The sequence below is a fragment of the Nicotiana tabacum genome, chromosome 4 (assembly GCF_000715075.1).
Source record: "Nicotiana tabacum cultivar K326 chromosome 4, ASM71507v2, whole genome shotgun sequence".
NCBI lineage: Eukaryota > Viridiplantae > Streptophyta > Magnoliopsida > Solanales > Solanaceae > Nicotiana > Nicotiana tabacum.
The window spans coordinates 63,568,678-63,584,681 of NC_134083.1; the positions used below are offsets into that span (position 1 = coordinate 63,568,678).

The following is a 16,004-nucleotide window of genomic DNA, read 5'->3' on the forward strand; positions in this document are numbered from 1 at the left end:
AAACACATGCCATCTAGGTGGGAAAATCAATGGGGAAACGAGATTATTTATAAAAAATGAGTACAAGAGACTTACCTCAAGAAATCCCTCGTAATTGCTCTCAAAAATCGCCAAGACCTGAGCTCAAAATGTTAAAGATGAAGAAAATTGTGAGCCCTTGTATTTGAGTATTTTGCCCAGCACTTCCGCTTCTGCGGAAACATAGCCGCATATGCGGCGTCGCAGAAGTGATAACTTATCCGCTTTTATGGTTACCCTCGCACCTACGGTCTCCTCATCCGCTCATGCGGACTCGCTTCTGCGGGATCCTAGACGCTTCTGCGGGATCCTAGCCGCTTCTGCGGTCCCAGCTTCCTCACCTATTTCCTCTTCTACGGTTCATAGACTACTTCTACATGTGTGCATCTGCGCAAACTCGTCTGCTTCCACGGAAAGGCCTCCCATGCACTCGTCCGCTTCTGCGATCACTCTTCCGCAGAGGCGACTCCCCTTATGTGGCCTTCAGCTCGCATCTGCGACCACTAACCATTTCCCCCAGCCCCGCATTTGTGCCCACTTGCTTGCTTCTGCAGGCTCGCACCTGCGGTCAATCTTGCGCAGGTGCGATTACACCAGAACTGGTACCTTCAGCCATTCTCACAAGTCCAATTTTGATCTGTTAACTATCCGGAATCCACCTGAAGCCCCCGGGACCTCGACCAAATATACCAACCAGTCCTAAAATATCATACGAACTTAGTCGAGCCTTTAGATCACATCAAACAACGCTAAAAATACGAATTGCACATCGATTCAAGGTTAATAAACTTTAAAACTTCAAACTTCTACCTATGACGTCGAAACCTATCAAATCACGTCTGATTGACCTCAAATTTTGCACACAAGTCATAATTGACATTACAAACCTACTGCAACTTCCGAAATCGGAATCCGACCCCGATATCAAAAAGTCCACTCCTGGTCAAACTTTTCAAAAATCATCCAATTTTCCAACTTCCGCCAATTGACTCTAAAATGACCTACGAACCTCCAATTCAACATCCGAACACGCTCCTAAGACCAAAATTACCTTACGGAGCTATTGGAACCGTCTAAACTTTATTCCGGAGTCGTCTTCATACAATTCAAACTATGACGATTCCTAGGACTTAAACTCCCACATTAGGGACTATGTGTCCCATTTCACTCTGAAACCAAAAATAAATCCTCCCAGCAAGTTACGTAATCACAAAATGAAATAAAGGGAGCAATAATTAGAGATTTAAGGCTAATACTCTCAAAACGACCGGTCGGGTCATTACAGTCATGAAGTCATTGTTTGTTTATATGTTGATGACATATTGGTAATGAGCAAAGATATGGCAGATATAAATTCTACTAAGCGCATGCTGGCTAGACAATTCGGCATGAAAGACTTAGGAGTTGTTTATGTGATCTTAGGAATCAGAATTCACAAGACTTCACAAGGCCTAGCATTATCACAGTGTCACTACATTGAAAAAGTACTTGACAAGTTCAAGTATTTGGATTTCAAGATTGCCAAGACTCCAATTGACATGATTTATGCACTTTAAAAGAATGAAAGTGAAAGTGATTCACAACTGGTCTATGCAAGAGTATTGGGAAGTTTGATGTATATCATGAATTGTACGCGACCAGATATAGCATGTGCTATTAGAAAACTGAGTCGGATTACAAGTAATCCCAATCAAATACATTGGATGGAAATTAAATGAGTTTTAGGATATCTGAAACATACCCAAGACTATGCTCTGCATTAGAATAAATATCCCTCTGTAATTGAGGGATATAGTAATGCAAATTTGATCACCGGTCATCTGAAATTAAATCCACAAGTGGATATGTTTTCAGAATTGGGGGTGGATAAGTGTCTTAGAAATCATCCAAACAAACGTGCATCGCCCGTTGTACGATGGAATCTGAATTCATAGCTTTAGACAAGGCCGGTAAAAAAGCTGAATGGCTCCGGAATTTCATGGAAGATATTCATTTTGGCCCAAACCTTTGCCACATATGTATTCATTGTGATAGTCAAGCGGTAATAGGTAGGGCAGGGAGAGTTATGTATAATGAAAAATCTCGTCACATACGACGAAGACATAATACCGTTAGACAACTACTCTCTAGTGGTGTTATCACAATTGACAACCTGAAGTCAAGAGATAACGTGTCAGATCCACTCACAAAAGGCATATCTAGAGAGGCAGTTGAAAGATCATCAAAAGGAATATAGTTAAGGCCTAGGACAAATCATCATGGCTGTAACTCTACATAGGAGATTGGAGATCCCAAGAAAAGAAAATACAACTGCTTTTATACAAGAACTTCTCAAGGACTGGTAGTACAAATAATGAGCTTCTAAGATTAGAATTTACAAAGCTGGTATGAAAGAAATACATCATCTGTTCGAAATGTATAGAAACAGATTAAAAATTCTAAAGCTACCATGAATAAGAGGCAACCAACAAATGGAACGCATGTACGTTTTCAAATCCCGCTCCCGTCGATCACAGCAATATCAACATCCAATATCTGTACGCAAGGTGCAGAAGTGTAGTATGAGTACAACCGACCACATGTACTCAATAAGTAACAAACCTAACCTTAGGTTGAAAGTAGTGACGAGCTGGAACACATGTCAAAGTCCAACACTGATAGCCAACAACGCCTCATACCAATATAATAAAAAAAATGGCACAGGAAATAATTCAGAAATAAAATGTTCAACTCATTCACAGTTCCAGAAAATATGCATGTTTTTCAAGTCTAACAGTGAAAACCCAAATCTTTTATCGAAAACACCAAAATATGAGTAAGTTTGCAAAATCGTGATTTTCCTTCCAAAATATTTCAATAGGTAAATGTTTCATTATCAAATGACATGAGGAACAATATATCTCTATGCCTACATGTCAATGTGTATGAGAAGTCATAAATGACGCAATATCGTACAACAGAAGGAAAATACATCTATATGACTGTATGTCAAGTGTGTATGTCAATGCAGTGCAACATAGTGAACAACCATATACATACTCTCAAAGTATCAATCCACTCAGTCCTCCCAATCACTCGGCACTCTCACTCGCACTCAATAGGTACCTGCGCTCACTGGGTGTGTGTGCAGACTCCAGAAAGGCTCCTTCAGCCCAAGCCCTATAATCCGCACGGACAACTCACGTGCTATAATATAAATATTTGGATCCGCACGGACAACTCACGTGCTATAGTGTCAATATCTGGATCCGCACAGATAACTCACGTGTTGCACGTACAACTCACGTGTTATAGTATCAATAACTTCACAATCAGGCCCTCGACCTCACTCTATCATCAATCTCTCCAGTCTCTCGGGCCCACGATGCCATAAAACTAGCCCAAAAATAATGATATGATGTGTCAATATATAGCAACAGAGACTGAGATATGATATGAAATGAATGAACATGACTGATTATGAAATTTCAATATAAGCAAATAACTCAACAACAGTAATGACCTCAGTGGGTCCCAACAGAATAAGCATGTAGCCTAGATATGGTTTCTAACATGGATCACAGTTCAATAACTCTAGTACGTAGAGATTTCATGATTACAGATATGTTCCAGTAACTACACAACACCACAGAAATAATGGATTTATAATTCACACGGTGCACACCCACACGCTCGTAACCTAGCATGTGCGTCGCCTTAACAACAAATACATAACATGAAATTCAGGTTTGATACTCTCAGTACTAAGTTTAGAAGTGTTACTTACCTCAAACAAGACGAATCCGCTGTCGAGCAAGCTAAACAATACTCCGAAAATTCTATTCCACATGTATCAAGCTCTGAACGCCTTCCCATCTCCTCAATTCCAAGCCAAATGATTCGAAACTAGTCAAACAACGTGAAAATTAATCAAAACTATACTCCAATGCTTGCAATTAACAATTTATAAAAATTTCTAACTCTGATCAAAAATCAAGAGTGGGGCCCATGAGTCAAAACCAGACAAAAGTTACAAAATACAAACGCTCATTCAACCACGAGTCCAACCATACCAAATTTACCAAATTCCGACAACAACTCGACCTTCAAATCCCCTTAATTTTATTTTCAAATCCCTAAGCCCAAATCCTCTAATTACACCTCAAAAACATGTAATCTAGTTGGAATACTCAATGATAATTCAATATTATCGACTAACAATGATCATAAGTGACTTACCTCAAGTTTTCCTGTGAATTCTCTCTGAAAATCGCCCCAAAACCGTGTTTGGAATATCCAAAATGACAAAAATGTCGGACCCTTCTGTTTTTGTAGCCTGCCCAATGTTTCCGCTTCTACGGAGTACTTAACTGCATCTGTGGTCTCGCAGATGTGAGGTACTCCCCGCTCCTGCGGCTTCTTTTGCTTCTATGGACAAGAGGTCCGCTTCTACGGCCTCGCATTTGCGGAACCCAAGCCGCTTCTGCGATGAGGCCCCTCCCCTCTCACTTCCGATTCTGCGATCAACTCGTCGCAGGTGCGAGTACGCTTCTGCGATCCTGAGTGCGCACCTGTGACCCTTGCCCTTGCCAAGCCAATTCCGCTTCTGCGCAACCAAGCTTGCTTCTGCGAGCCAATTACCGCAGGTGCGATCGCATCAATAGACAACAAAACCTTTTTAATTGTTCTAAGTCCAAATTTGATCCGTTAACCATCCGAAACTCACCCGAGGCCATCGGAAACCTCAACCAAATACACCAACAAGTCCTAAAACATCATACAAACTTAGTCGAACCTCTAAATCATATAAAAAAAAAATGCTAAAATCACAAATCATACCCCAATTCAAGATTAATGAAACTAAGAATTTTTAACTTCTACATTCGATGCTGGAACCTATCAAATCAAGTCCGATTGACCTCAAATTTTACACATAAGACATAAATGACATAACAGACGTATTCCATGTTTCCAGAATGGGATTCTGATCCCAATATCAAAAAGTCAACTCCCCGGTCAAACCTCCAAACTTAAATTTCCATTTTAATCAATTCAAGCCTAATTTAACTACGGACTTCCAAATAATTTTTCGGACACGCTCTCAAATCCAAAATCACCATACGGAGCTATTGGAATCATCAAAACTCTATTCCGGGGTCGTTTACACATAGTCAGCATCCGGTCAACTATTTCAACTTAAGCTTTAAATCTTAGAACTAAGTGTTTCAATTCATTCTGAACCCTCTCCGACGAGTCACATAATTATAATTGAACACAGGATAAGCAGTAAATGGGAGAACGAGATTATAATACTCAAAACAACCGGCCAGGTCGTTACATAGCCATTCCCTATTCATGTGGGGGGGTTGTTGAAATTGAAGGTTGGTGAATGGAAAATGGAGGGAAGAAATGTGAAGGGAAAGTGAGCTCCCTTATGCTTTGGAAAGATCAATTATCCCTCATTGGTGGTGGAAAGTAAAAGGAATGTGCTTATATTGAGAAAGCACTTCCTTTGATGTTAAACAATGTTCGAGTAATTCCTGGTTTAATTGCTATTCAGGAGGATCAACACTAGAGTTAAATGATTATGCACTAAGTTTAACTACTAAAATAACACATTTTATAATTGACAACAAGGAATTGGAGATTCGCATAGTGGTTTCTTATCAATGTGAGGGATAAGAGTTTGATAGGATAGGTGCAAGATAGCTATTTGGGATTTAACTCTAGTTTAATGCACTCTAATATTTTAATGATTCTCACGAATTCACTCGATGATTAGTTCAAACGTGCAATCAAGACTCCTCTTTAGATTAAATCTTAACTCTACGAGGTGAACTAATATAAGCACTGTGAAGTATGCAAGCATGCGTTAATGGATTGGTCCTTAGGAAAACGTCTCTCGAATATTCTACTAACTTGATTCAATCAACAATTCAACAAGCTCTTTCAATTACTTAAGAGAATCAATGAATTAAATCAAACAAAATAATGCAAATATAATCACCAAGATATTCCTCTTTCGATTAAATAAACTGATGAATAAAGTTGCAACAATTCAAAACTCCATAAATGAATTTAAGCACGAACTAGAGTTAAAATCCACAAATATTTATCAAAACACCATGTCTGTCAAACCCTAAGGTAAATGTCACGACCTAATTTCTCCTATAGGCCGTGATGGCGCCTAACGTCGTCGCTAGGCAAGCCTACGATGAAGTTACTATGTGAATTATTCTTTTACCAAATTTTCAAGTAATTAAATCCCATTTGTTTAGAATTTGGAGAAATAGAGATTCAAATGGTTAAAATGAAGACAACTGAATGCAAGCATAAATATGTACTCGAGGTCAAACTTAGCCTTTTAAAGCCAAACCATGAAACCAAGTGTTCCGATTTCAGTCAAATCTCGAACTAACCATCCCCGCAAGTCATAAAACAGTAAAAGCACATACGGGGAGTCTTATTTAGGGGAATGAGGTTCTAAAAAGTAAAATAACTGGTCGAGTCGTTACAGTAAACTACTCCATAATCATGGAGAAAGCCATCACAAATATAATTGAAGAGTAAGAAAACATCAATCTAACGTTATAATCCAAACTCTCGTATTAAATTGATGAAAAGATGATGAAATCCAGTGTCTTGTAGCCTCCAATGCTCTCCCGAAGCTTCCGAGGTCAAAAGTCCCCTAAAATTTATATTTTTGATGTATTTGTACCATATAGGAATGGGTCCGGACGAAACTATCTTTTCCAAGCCGAAGTGAGAAAATTGGACCGCAAAAATACATTGTGCCTCGCGCCACGCTAGTGCAAATATTTAGAGAGCAGATTTTTGTCAGACATGCCATTTTGCACTGTCGCGCCGCGCCGCGCCGCGCCCCATGCGGCACGACTGCATCTTTTTCTCAGAGTAAATTATTTCATCAACTTTTTGACATCCAAACTTAATCCTCAACCCCCGAACGTGATCCTGGCTTAATTTCTTGGGCTTCTACTCAGACTTCAAAGCTCCAACTTGTTCGATTTAGCTCCACATTATATTAATAGCTCGGAATCACTTCCTGCAAGGCATAAAACACATAATGAGTGCAATTCACTATCATTTAAGCTCAAACACATAATGAGTGCAATTCACTACCATTTAAGCTCAAACACAAGTAAAATACAATAATTAGGGTGCAAACCATGACTAACACGGAATTCTAGCCTACCATCATCATGTTCTCTTTTGAGATCATTTATATCACCATAATAGATAAAAAAAAAACTTGTTCAATCTTTATTTTAAGCAAATAAATACAAAATAGTGTCATGCATATGAATATTTCGCTTATATAATATTTTCTCTAATTCATGTATATTGTTTAGTTTGGTATAAACACACGAATATATATATTTTCCTTGATTGTATAAATATAACATTTTTATTAATTGGATGAACTTTTTATTTAAACTTATATTTTCGGATATGACATTTCTAGACAACGGATTATTTAGTTTGATGATTTTAGAAACTAAGAAAATGATAAATACAAATGAAAAGTGCCTTTTGGACAAATAATTTACTAAAAGGTCACAAGTTCCAAGTTTTTTGACAGCCTTTGGAAAGTGCCTTTTGGACAACCTCTGGGGAAAAAAGTTTTTTTTGAACAGTTTATACTTTGGTTATTAATGAAAGTTGATAGCTACCTCCAAAAAACAAAAACAAAAACACTTTTAATCCTTTCCTAGTTAGGTGAAGTTTTGCATTTTTATCATTTTTTTAAATATGTGATTAATTATCTTTGTGAGTCATCAGAACTATTGGACCAATACTCCAGCTAATATTAAATGAGAATATCATACTTACACGTTTGGAATGTCTTATTTAGTTAGTTACACCCTATATAACTCAGTGTTATTTCTACCTTTCAAGAAAACCAAGCACGCCCCCCTTCTTCCATGGAAAAAAGAAGTGAATCTAACTTTTTGAAAATTTCGGTAGGATCTAAAGTATATTTTATATCATTAACTTTTAAGCATCATGCTGTTCTGAAAAACTTTATATGTACAAGTGCATGAATTAAATCCATTTCAAAATTGGACAACAATTTGAACATTTATGTTAAAGTCATTAATATATTCTATAGAGTATAAATTACCACAAAATTGGGATGTCATTATGATAACATATAAGTTATCATTGTTATTAAATTACCAATAACTAATATTTATCATTAAAAATTAATTATGTTATAAGTAATCCAATCACATAAATATTTTGTATGCTAAAAAAGCTTTAAACTCTGAAAGGAGAAATAAAGAAGAAGCAAGTAACGAGAAAAGTGTCAGCCAAGTGGAGAGGGACATTAGCATCTAATAGTCATCTAATAATTGAATTTTAGCCATTTATATAAAAATAAAATATAAACAAAAAACCCCTAAAAATTCGAAAAAATTCTAGCGTAATATATTGGAGTTCGAATTTTTTACATATAAGATTCCAGCATAATGTGCTAGAATTTCATAATGTACTGCAATTCTAATATTATATGCTGGAAGTTTATATCGAGGAGTTTTATAAGCTAACATATGATGCTGAAATTTTCCGTGTTTCAAATAGGGTACTTTTGTCCAAATTTTATCTCTGCATAAAATAATGTCTATATTTTAATGATTTTACAAATACCGACTGTTTTTTAATTATCGACCCGAAAAATGACTACCCTGTTTTGACGATGTATATGATGTTGAATCGGATACGTCTTTATTAAGAGGCCGGAGGGTGGGGAAAATTAGTGAGAGGGAAAAGACCACACTTGTTAGACAACAGATACGTGAGCGCTGACGCTATACAAATGCAACTCCGCCTCTGATCACCCTATCACATAGGACTACTATATAACAAGAACACACCTCAAAGCCATCAAATTATACATACCTCCCTATGACTCAAAAGACATCAATTGTCAACTACACACGGCGAATTTAATAATACTATACTGTTTGTATGCCGCTTTGTCTAACATGAAAGAAATTACAAATTTATTCAGTAGGAACTTCTGTCTTTTATTTAAGGATTAAATTGGTGATAATTTCCGAGAGTCGAAGCATTTTTGTCGTCCACCTTCTGCTCTTCTGGTTAGTCATGTTTAATGTTTTCAAATTTATTACTCTGTGACATTCCTGGGTATCCTAAGCGCACGCAGCGTATTTGTTTTTTCACTTCCTACATTTAAGCTGTTGGCCAGTTTATATTCTCTATTTTATTTTTTTGGGTCATTGGCTCGGTGTACGGTTGTTTAAATGCTTTTTGGATCTCGCATCTGAATTTCTTATCATATTATGCTGAGTAGATTCTCTCTGTTTGTTAATGAAGTGAGAATACATTCATGTATAAGCACCTATTAACCGCTCCCTGTTCTCTTGGAACCGCTCTTGCTTTCAGTTTTATTTTGTGTTCTCTCACTGTCTAGCATGAAAGCAGTTGAGTAGTGTGGACTGTGGATGTATAGTAGTGATCACATTTATGTTGTAAATTACATATTAAGGTACATCAAGTTCATTTTGACATTTTTTGGGGGGACCTTTTGGCTACTGTTTGCAACTTACTTTTTGCAATAATTGATCCTAAAGTTGTGGATTGCAATAATTTTCCTTTTTCCTGTTCCCCCTCAAATAGAATGTCCCTTCACTAGTCTGATCAAGTTAATACATTCGTGATACCAGGAGTTGAAATGTTGAATTTGCCCATTGCATGGATTATTGAGTACAAATTAAAGTTTAAATCTTTGGACTGAAATTTCATTTCAGGGCTTAGAAATTGGAGGAGGAGATGGAGGACATTTGGGCTGTATTTTGTGGAGCATCAGATTGCTCGAATAAGAATGGAAAGACTTGTACTGCTGATTGGGTGTCAGTGGCACACCCTTCATCTTGTATCAATCATGCGTTGATCATTTCTTTTGATGTTATACTCCTGCTCTTCTTCCTATTGACACTGTTTTCTAAGACATCCTTCAATATTCCTGCTCGCTTTTCTGTGTTCTCGCGTTTGCAGTTGGCTTCTGCTATTTTCAATGGTTTACTGGGCATACTGTATTTGTCCTTATTCATTTGGGTGTTTGAAGACCAGGTGAAGAAAACCCATAGTACATTACCACTGCATTGGTGGTTACTAATCTTCTTTCATGGAATTACATGGTTATCCATAAGTTTAACCGCAAGCCTTCGGGGAAAGCATATTTCAAGAACCCCTCTGAGGCTCTTGTCAATTCTCGCCTTTGTCTTTGCTGGAATTTTTGCTGGTATGTCACTTGTTGCGGCTATTCTTAATAAAGACGTAACAATGAAGATAGCTCTAGATGTTTTGTCCTTTGTAGGAGCATGTTTATTGTTGTTATGCACCTACAAGGGGCTGCGGCATGAAAAGAGTGATGAAACTGATCTTTATGCTCCCTTAAATGGTGCTGCCAATGAAATCAGTAAAATTGATTCGATTAGCTCTGTCACTTCCTTTGCTAAGGCTGGGATTCTTAATAAAATGTCATTTTGGTGGTTGAATTCACTGATGAAGAAAGGGAGGCAGAAAACTCTTGAGGATAAAGACATACCCAAATTGCGTGAGGCCGATCGTGCTGAATCATGTTACTTAATGTTTATGGATATACTGAACAAACAGAAACAACTTGATCCCTCTTCCCAACCATCCATTTTGAAGACAATTGTGTTATGTCACCGGAAGGAGCTAATTGTGTCAGGATTCTTCGCGCTGCTGAAAATAACTACTCTTTCTGCTGGTCCGCTGCTTCTTAATGCATTCATTAAGGTTGCTGAAGGAGATGTAGCTTTTAAAAATGAGGGATTTTTATTGGCCATTCTGCTTTTTATATCAAAGAACTTGGAATCCTTGTCACAAAGGCAGTGGTACTTCAGGAGCAGACTAATTGGTCTAAAAGTAAGGTCTTTACTTACAGCAGCCATTTATAAGAAGCAGATAAGATTATCCAATGCTGCTAAGCTGATGCATTCTAGTGGCGAAATCATGAACTATGTAACTGTGGATGCTTATCGAATTGGAGAGTTTCCTTTTTGGTTGCATCAGACCTGGACAACGAGTGTCCAGCTCTGCTTTGCACTTATCATTCTCTTCCACGCAGTTGGACTTGCAACTTTTGCATCCTTGGTAGTGATTGTACTCACTGTGCTGTGCAATACCCCTCTTGCAAAGTTGCAACATAAATTCCAGACCAAGCTAATGGTAGCACAAGATGATAGGCTCAAGGCTATCTCAGAGGCTCTTGTAAATATGAAAGTTCTGAAATTATATGCATGGGAAACTCATTTTAAAAGTGTCATTGAAAGTATGAGGAGAGTTGAAGAGAAATGGTTATCAGCTGTTCAGTTGCGCAAGGCATATAATAGTTTCCTTTTCTGGTCATCACCTGTTTTGGTCTCTGCTGCAACATTTGGGGCTTGTTATTTCCTAGGTGTTCCACTGTACGCAAGCAACGTTTTCACCTTTGTAGCAACTTTACGTCTGGTTCAGGATCCAGTGAGAACCATTCCAGATGTTATTGGCGTGGTGATTCAAGCCAAGGTCTCATTTGCAAGGATTGTAAAGTTCCTTGAGGCCCCAGAGCTGGAAAATGCAAATGTTCGGCAGAAGCACAACTTTGGAAGTCCTGATCATGCCATACTTATGAAATCAGCTAATCTCTCATGGGAAGAGAATCCATCTCGACCTACTCTGAGAAATATTAATTTGGAGGTTAGACCAGGTCAGAAGATTGCTATATGTGGGGAGGTGGGCTCAGGAAAGTCAACTCTTTTGGCAGCAATTCTTGGAGAGGTTCCAAGTATCCAAGGAACTGTAAGTTGTATTGGTTAGTTACTGTTTTCCTTCCAAGGAACCTACTTGGAAGGAAATGACAAGTAGGTTCTCGAAGTTTTTATTGCAGGCACATTCATAGCTTACTTCACTTCATGCATATCTAAGAAAATAATTCCGTACTCCCAACTGATTATAGATTCTCTGTGTTCTGCAGGTTCAAGTTTTTGGAACAATTGCTTATGTCTCTCAGTCGGCGTGGATTCAGACAGGGTCAATACGAGAAAATATTTTGTTTGGTTCTCCACTGAATAGCCAGAGATACCAGCAAACTTTGGAGAAGTGTTCACTGTTAAAAGACCTTGAGTTGCTTCCTTATGGTGATCTCACTGAAATAGGTGAAAGAGGAGTTAATCTTAGTGGTGGTCAAAAGCAGCGCATTCAACTTGCTCGTGCATTATATCAAAATGCTGATATATATCTGTTGGATGATCCATTCAGTGCTGTAGATGCCCATACTGCTAGTAGCCTGTTCAATGTGAGAAATTTTGTTGACAGTATTGTGCTTCATATAATTTATTATGATTTGCAAGCTCAAGTCTGAACTGGTCTTTTGCAGGAATATGTCATGGGAGCTCTCTCAGGGAAAACCGTCTTGCTTGTGACCCACCAAGTTGATTTTCTTCCTGCATTTGATGTGGTTCTGGTTAGTTTTTCTTGATGAACTTCTCTTTCTAATCGACTTCTTATCATTTATTTTTTAAAGAAAAAAAAGGAAGTAAACTCTCAAACTCCTGATATATTTTCTGTAAAATCACAGTAGTCTTTGGTAATATTTACAAGAAGTGTCCTTATATATGTCTACTTTTATACACAGTTAATGTCAGATGGAGAAATTTTACATGCAGCGCCATATCATCAGTTATTGGCCTCGAGCAAAGAGTTTCAGGACTTGGTTGATGCACACAAAGAGACAGCTGGTTCAGAAAGGGTTGCAGAGGTTAATTCTTCATCAAGGCGAGAATCTCATACAAGAGAAATTCGTAAAACTGATACTGGCAAAAAATCTATAGCCTCTGTAGGTGATCAGTTGATTAAGCAAGAAGAGAGAGAAGTGGGAGACACTGGATTTAAGCCTTACGTTCAGTATCTAAATCAGAACAAAGGGTACTTCTTCTTTGCTGTGGCTGTAATCTCGCACATAACGTTTGTGGTTGGTCAGATAACCCAGAACTCCTGGATGGCAGCAAACGTTGATAATCCACAAGTTAGCACTTTGAGACTGATTACAGTTTACTTGCTAATTGGAGGTGTATCAACGCTGTTTCTGCTCTCTAGATCTCTATCAACGGTTTTTTTGGGTTTGCAATCATCAAAGTCCTTGTTCTCACAGCTATTAAATTCTCTTTTCCATGCTCCTATGTCATTTTATGACTCTACACCTTTGGGAAGGATTTTAAGCAGGGTAAATACATCAAATGTGATCATTGAAAAATAAGCTATAACGTTGATATTAAGGATGTTTATGGACCTAACCATATTTGCCATCTCTCCACTACCTCCCATGTATGCAGGTCTCATCAGATTTGAGTATAGTTGATCTTGATATTCCATTCAACTTGGTTTTTGCCTTTGGAGCTACCACAAACTTCTATTCTAATCTTACAGTGCTAGCCGTTGTCACTTGGCAAGTTCTGGTTATCTCCATCCCAATGGTTTGTCTTGCCATTCAGTTGCAGGTAAGAGATGGGTGTTTTATTTATCTCGGCACCTTTATACATCCCGTGCACATACACACACACACACTCAATCATTATGTAGAACATCCAGGCAATAGATCCTTCAATATATTAAATTTTGAATTTCATGTCTTTGCCCATCGGCTTCCTGTATGGAAATAGTACAGGATTTATAATTAAACGTTTTCCATATACGCTCATAGTCTGAATATATGATAGTCTGGAATTCAAATAAATTAGAGATTCTCTGAAAAGGATTGGAGGATTATGAAAGTTCAATTCTCTGCAGCACTATTCTCTTATGTGCCAGCAGTAGCTGATAAATTGGATTCTTGACTTTCTCTTACTCTTGGCAGAAATACTACTATGCGTCTGCCAAAGAGTTGATGCGGATAAACGGTACAACCAAATCATTTGTGGCCAACCATCTTGCTGAATCTATTGCCGGATCTGTGACTATAAGGGCATTCAAAGAGGAAGACAGATTTTTCATGAAGACTTTTGAGCTAATCGATATTAATGCCAGTCCTTTCTTCCACAATTTTGCAGCAAATGAGTGGTTGATACAACGACTCGAAACTATTAGTGCAATTGTTCTAGCATCCTCGGCACTTTGCATGGTTTTGCTTCCTCCGGGGACTTTCAGCTCAGGTAAGCCATTAACTAATATTACTCTTGGGATTTGATAAAGAACTCTACATTATTGTTTCTTAACCTTTCGCTTAAACAGAAGAGCTTTTCTGATAACAGCCTCTTATTCTTTTGCAGGATTTATTGGGATGGCTTTGTCTTATGGTCTTTCCTTAAACATGTCTCTTGTTTTTTCCATTCAAAACCAGTGCACTCTAGCAAACTACATTATTTCTGTAGAAAGACTTAACCAGTATATGCACATTCCAAGTGAAGCGCCTGAAATTGTTAAAGAAAACCGTCCACCGGTCAATTGGCCAACTAGGGGTAAAGTTGAAATTCAAGATTTACAGGTAAATTTCTTCTCATCACCTAATTTTCTTGTATTTAGAACTGATCAAGATGCTGATCAGTGTGCTCCAAAACAGATCAGATATAGGGAAGATTCCCCGCTTGTTCTTAGGGGGATCACTTGTACATTTGAAGGAGGTCATAAAATTGGTATTGTTGGCCGGACTGGCAGTGGCAAGACTACTCTCATCGGTGCCCTATTTCGATTAGTGGAGCCAGCAGGTGGAAGGATTTTGGTAGACGGAATTGACATTTCTAAAATCGGTCTTCATGATCTAAGGTCCCGATTTGGGATTATACCTCAGGACCCTACACTCTTCAATGGAACAGTAAGATACAACTTAGATCCCTTATGTCAGCATACTGATGAGGAAATATGGGAGGTAATTTGCGTTTACTTATTATGTATTGGGTCATTATCTTTTTCGAATTTTATGGTGAATGTGCATTGTACCAAAGGTGATCTAATTTCTTGATTTCATTCTCATCTTCATTGATACAGGTTCTTGGGAAGTGTCAGCTAAAAGAGGCAGTTGAGGAAAAAGAGAAGGGGCTTGACTCATTGGGTAAGCTTTTCTAAGAACATGTCTGATTGTGTTATCCAAGTGGGGTTCTTTTAACTGTGTTAGTCTTTTCAGTTGTGGAAGATGGATCAAACTGGAGCATGGGGCAGCGACAATTGTTCTGTTTGGGACGTGCTCTTTTGAGGAAAGCCAAGATTTTGGTGCTTGACGAAGCAACTGCATCAATCGACAATGCCACTGATATGATATTGCAGAAAACTATCAGGACAGAATTTGCTAATAGTACTGTTATTACTGTTGCCCATAGGATACCCACAGTAATGGATTGTACAATGGTTCTGGCCATTAGCGATGGTAAGACCTGTTTGTTTACTTTGAAACACTACTATGAGTATGTTTTAGCTGTAATGACTTTTAACTTTGGTGGTGAATACAGGGAAGCTAGTTGAGTATGATGAACCAATGAAGCTAATGAAGAACGAAGGTTCGCTCTTCGGGCAGCTTGTGAAGGAGTATTGGTCTCATTATCAGTCAGCGGAATCTCATTGAAGATAACTGCGTATTTGCAATAATCTTTTTTGGCCTAACACATACAGCCCATGTAGTTGCAAATGCTATGGATGTCCCAACAAGCCGCCATCTGTTTTTCATGAGCATGTGAAGATTAGGAATCTGGAATACATAGGAATGTGGGGTATTAAAGAAGTAAAAGAGCTAGTGCTCCGAATTCTATTGTTTAACATGCCAGTGCAGCTTGGGAGGTAGTGAGCCCGTATAACTGTAATTTATGTCTATGTTCACAGATGTATATCTTCCACCAGTATAAATGAAGTTCTTTGCTACCTCAGCAAACTTCAGACTTTGTGTTATAGGCACACAAAATGGTCTTGTTTCTCTTCCTTATTTCCAGATAAAGAATTCTCAAAATGACATGACACAGTTATGCTACTAT

At 38.0% G+C, this 16,004-nt stretch overlaps 1 protein-coding gene across 1 annotated transcript; it reads left to right on the top strand.

The window, feature by feature from the left end:
* Positions 1-8,750: 8,750 nt before the first annotated feature.
* LOC107760644 (ABC transporter C family member 10) lies at positions 8,751-15,909 on the top strand. The gene is made up of 12 exons (XM_016578733.2): positions 8,751-9,119; positions 9,792-11,850; positions 12,026-12,346; positions 12,428-12,514; positions 12,686-13,273; positions 13,383-13,547; positions 13,904-14,198; positions 14,316-14,530; positions 14,606-14,911; positions 15,031-15,094; positions 15,167-15,406; positions 15,489-15,909. Exons 2-12 carry the CDS (start codon positions 9,814-9,816, stop codon positions 15,599-15,601), a joined length of 4,431 nt encoding a protein of 1,476 aa, XP_016434219.2. The 5' UTR covers positions 8,751-9,119; positions 9,792-9,813; the 3' UTR covers positions 15,602-15,909.
* The last annotated feature ends 95 nt before the right edge of the window (positions 15,910-16,004 follow it).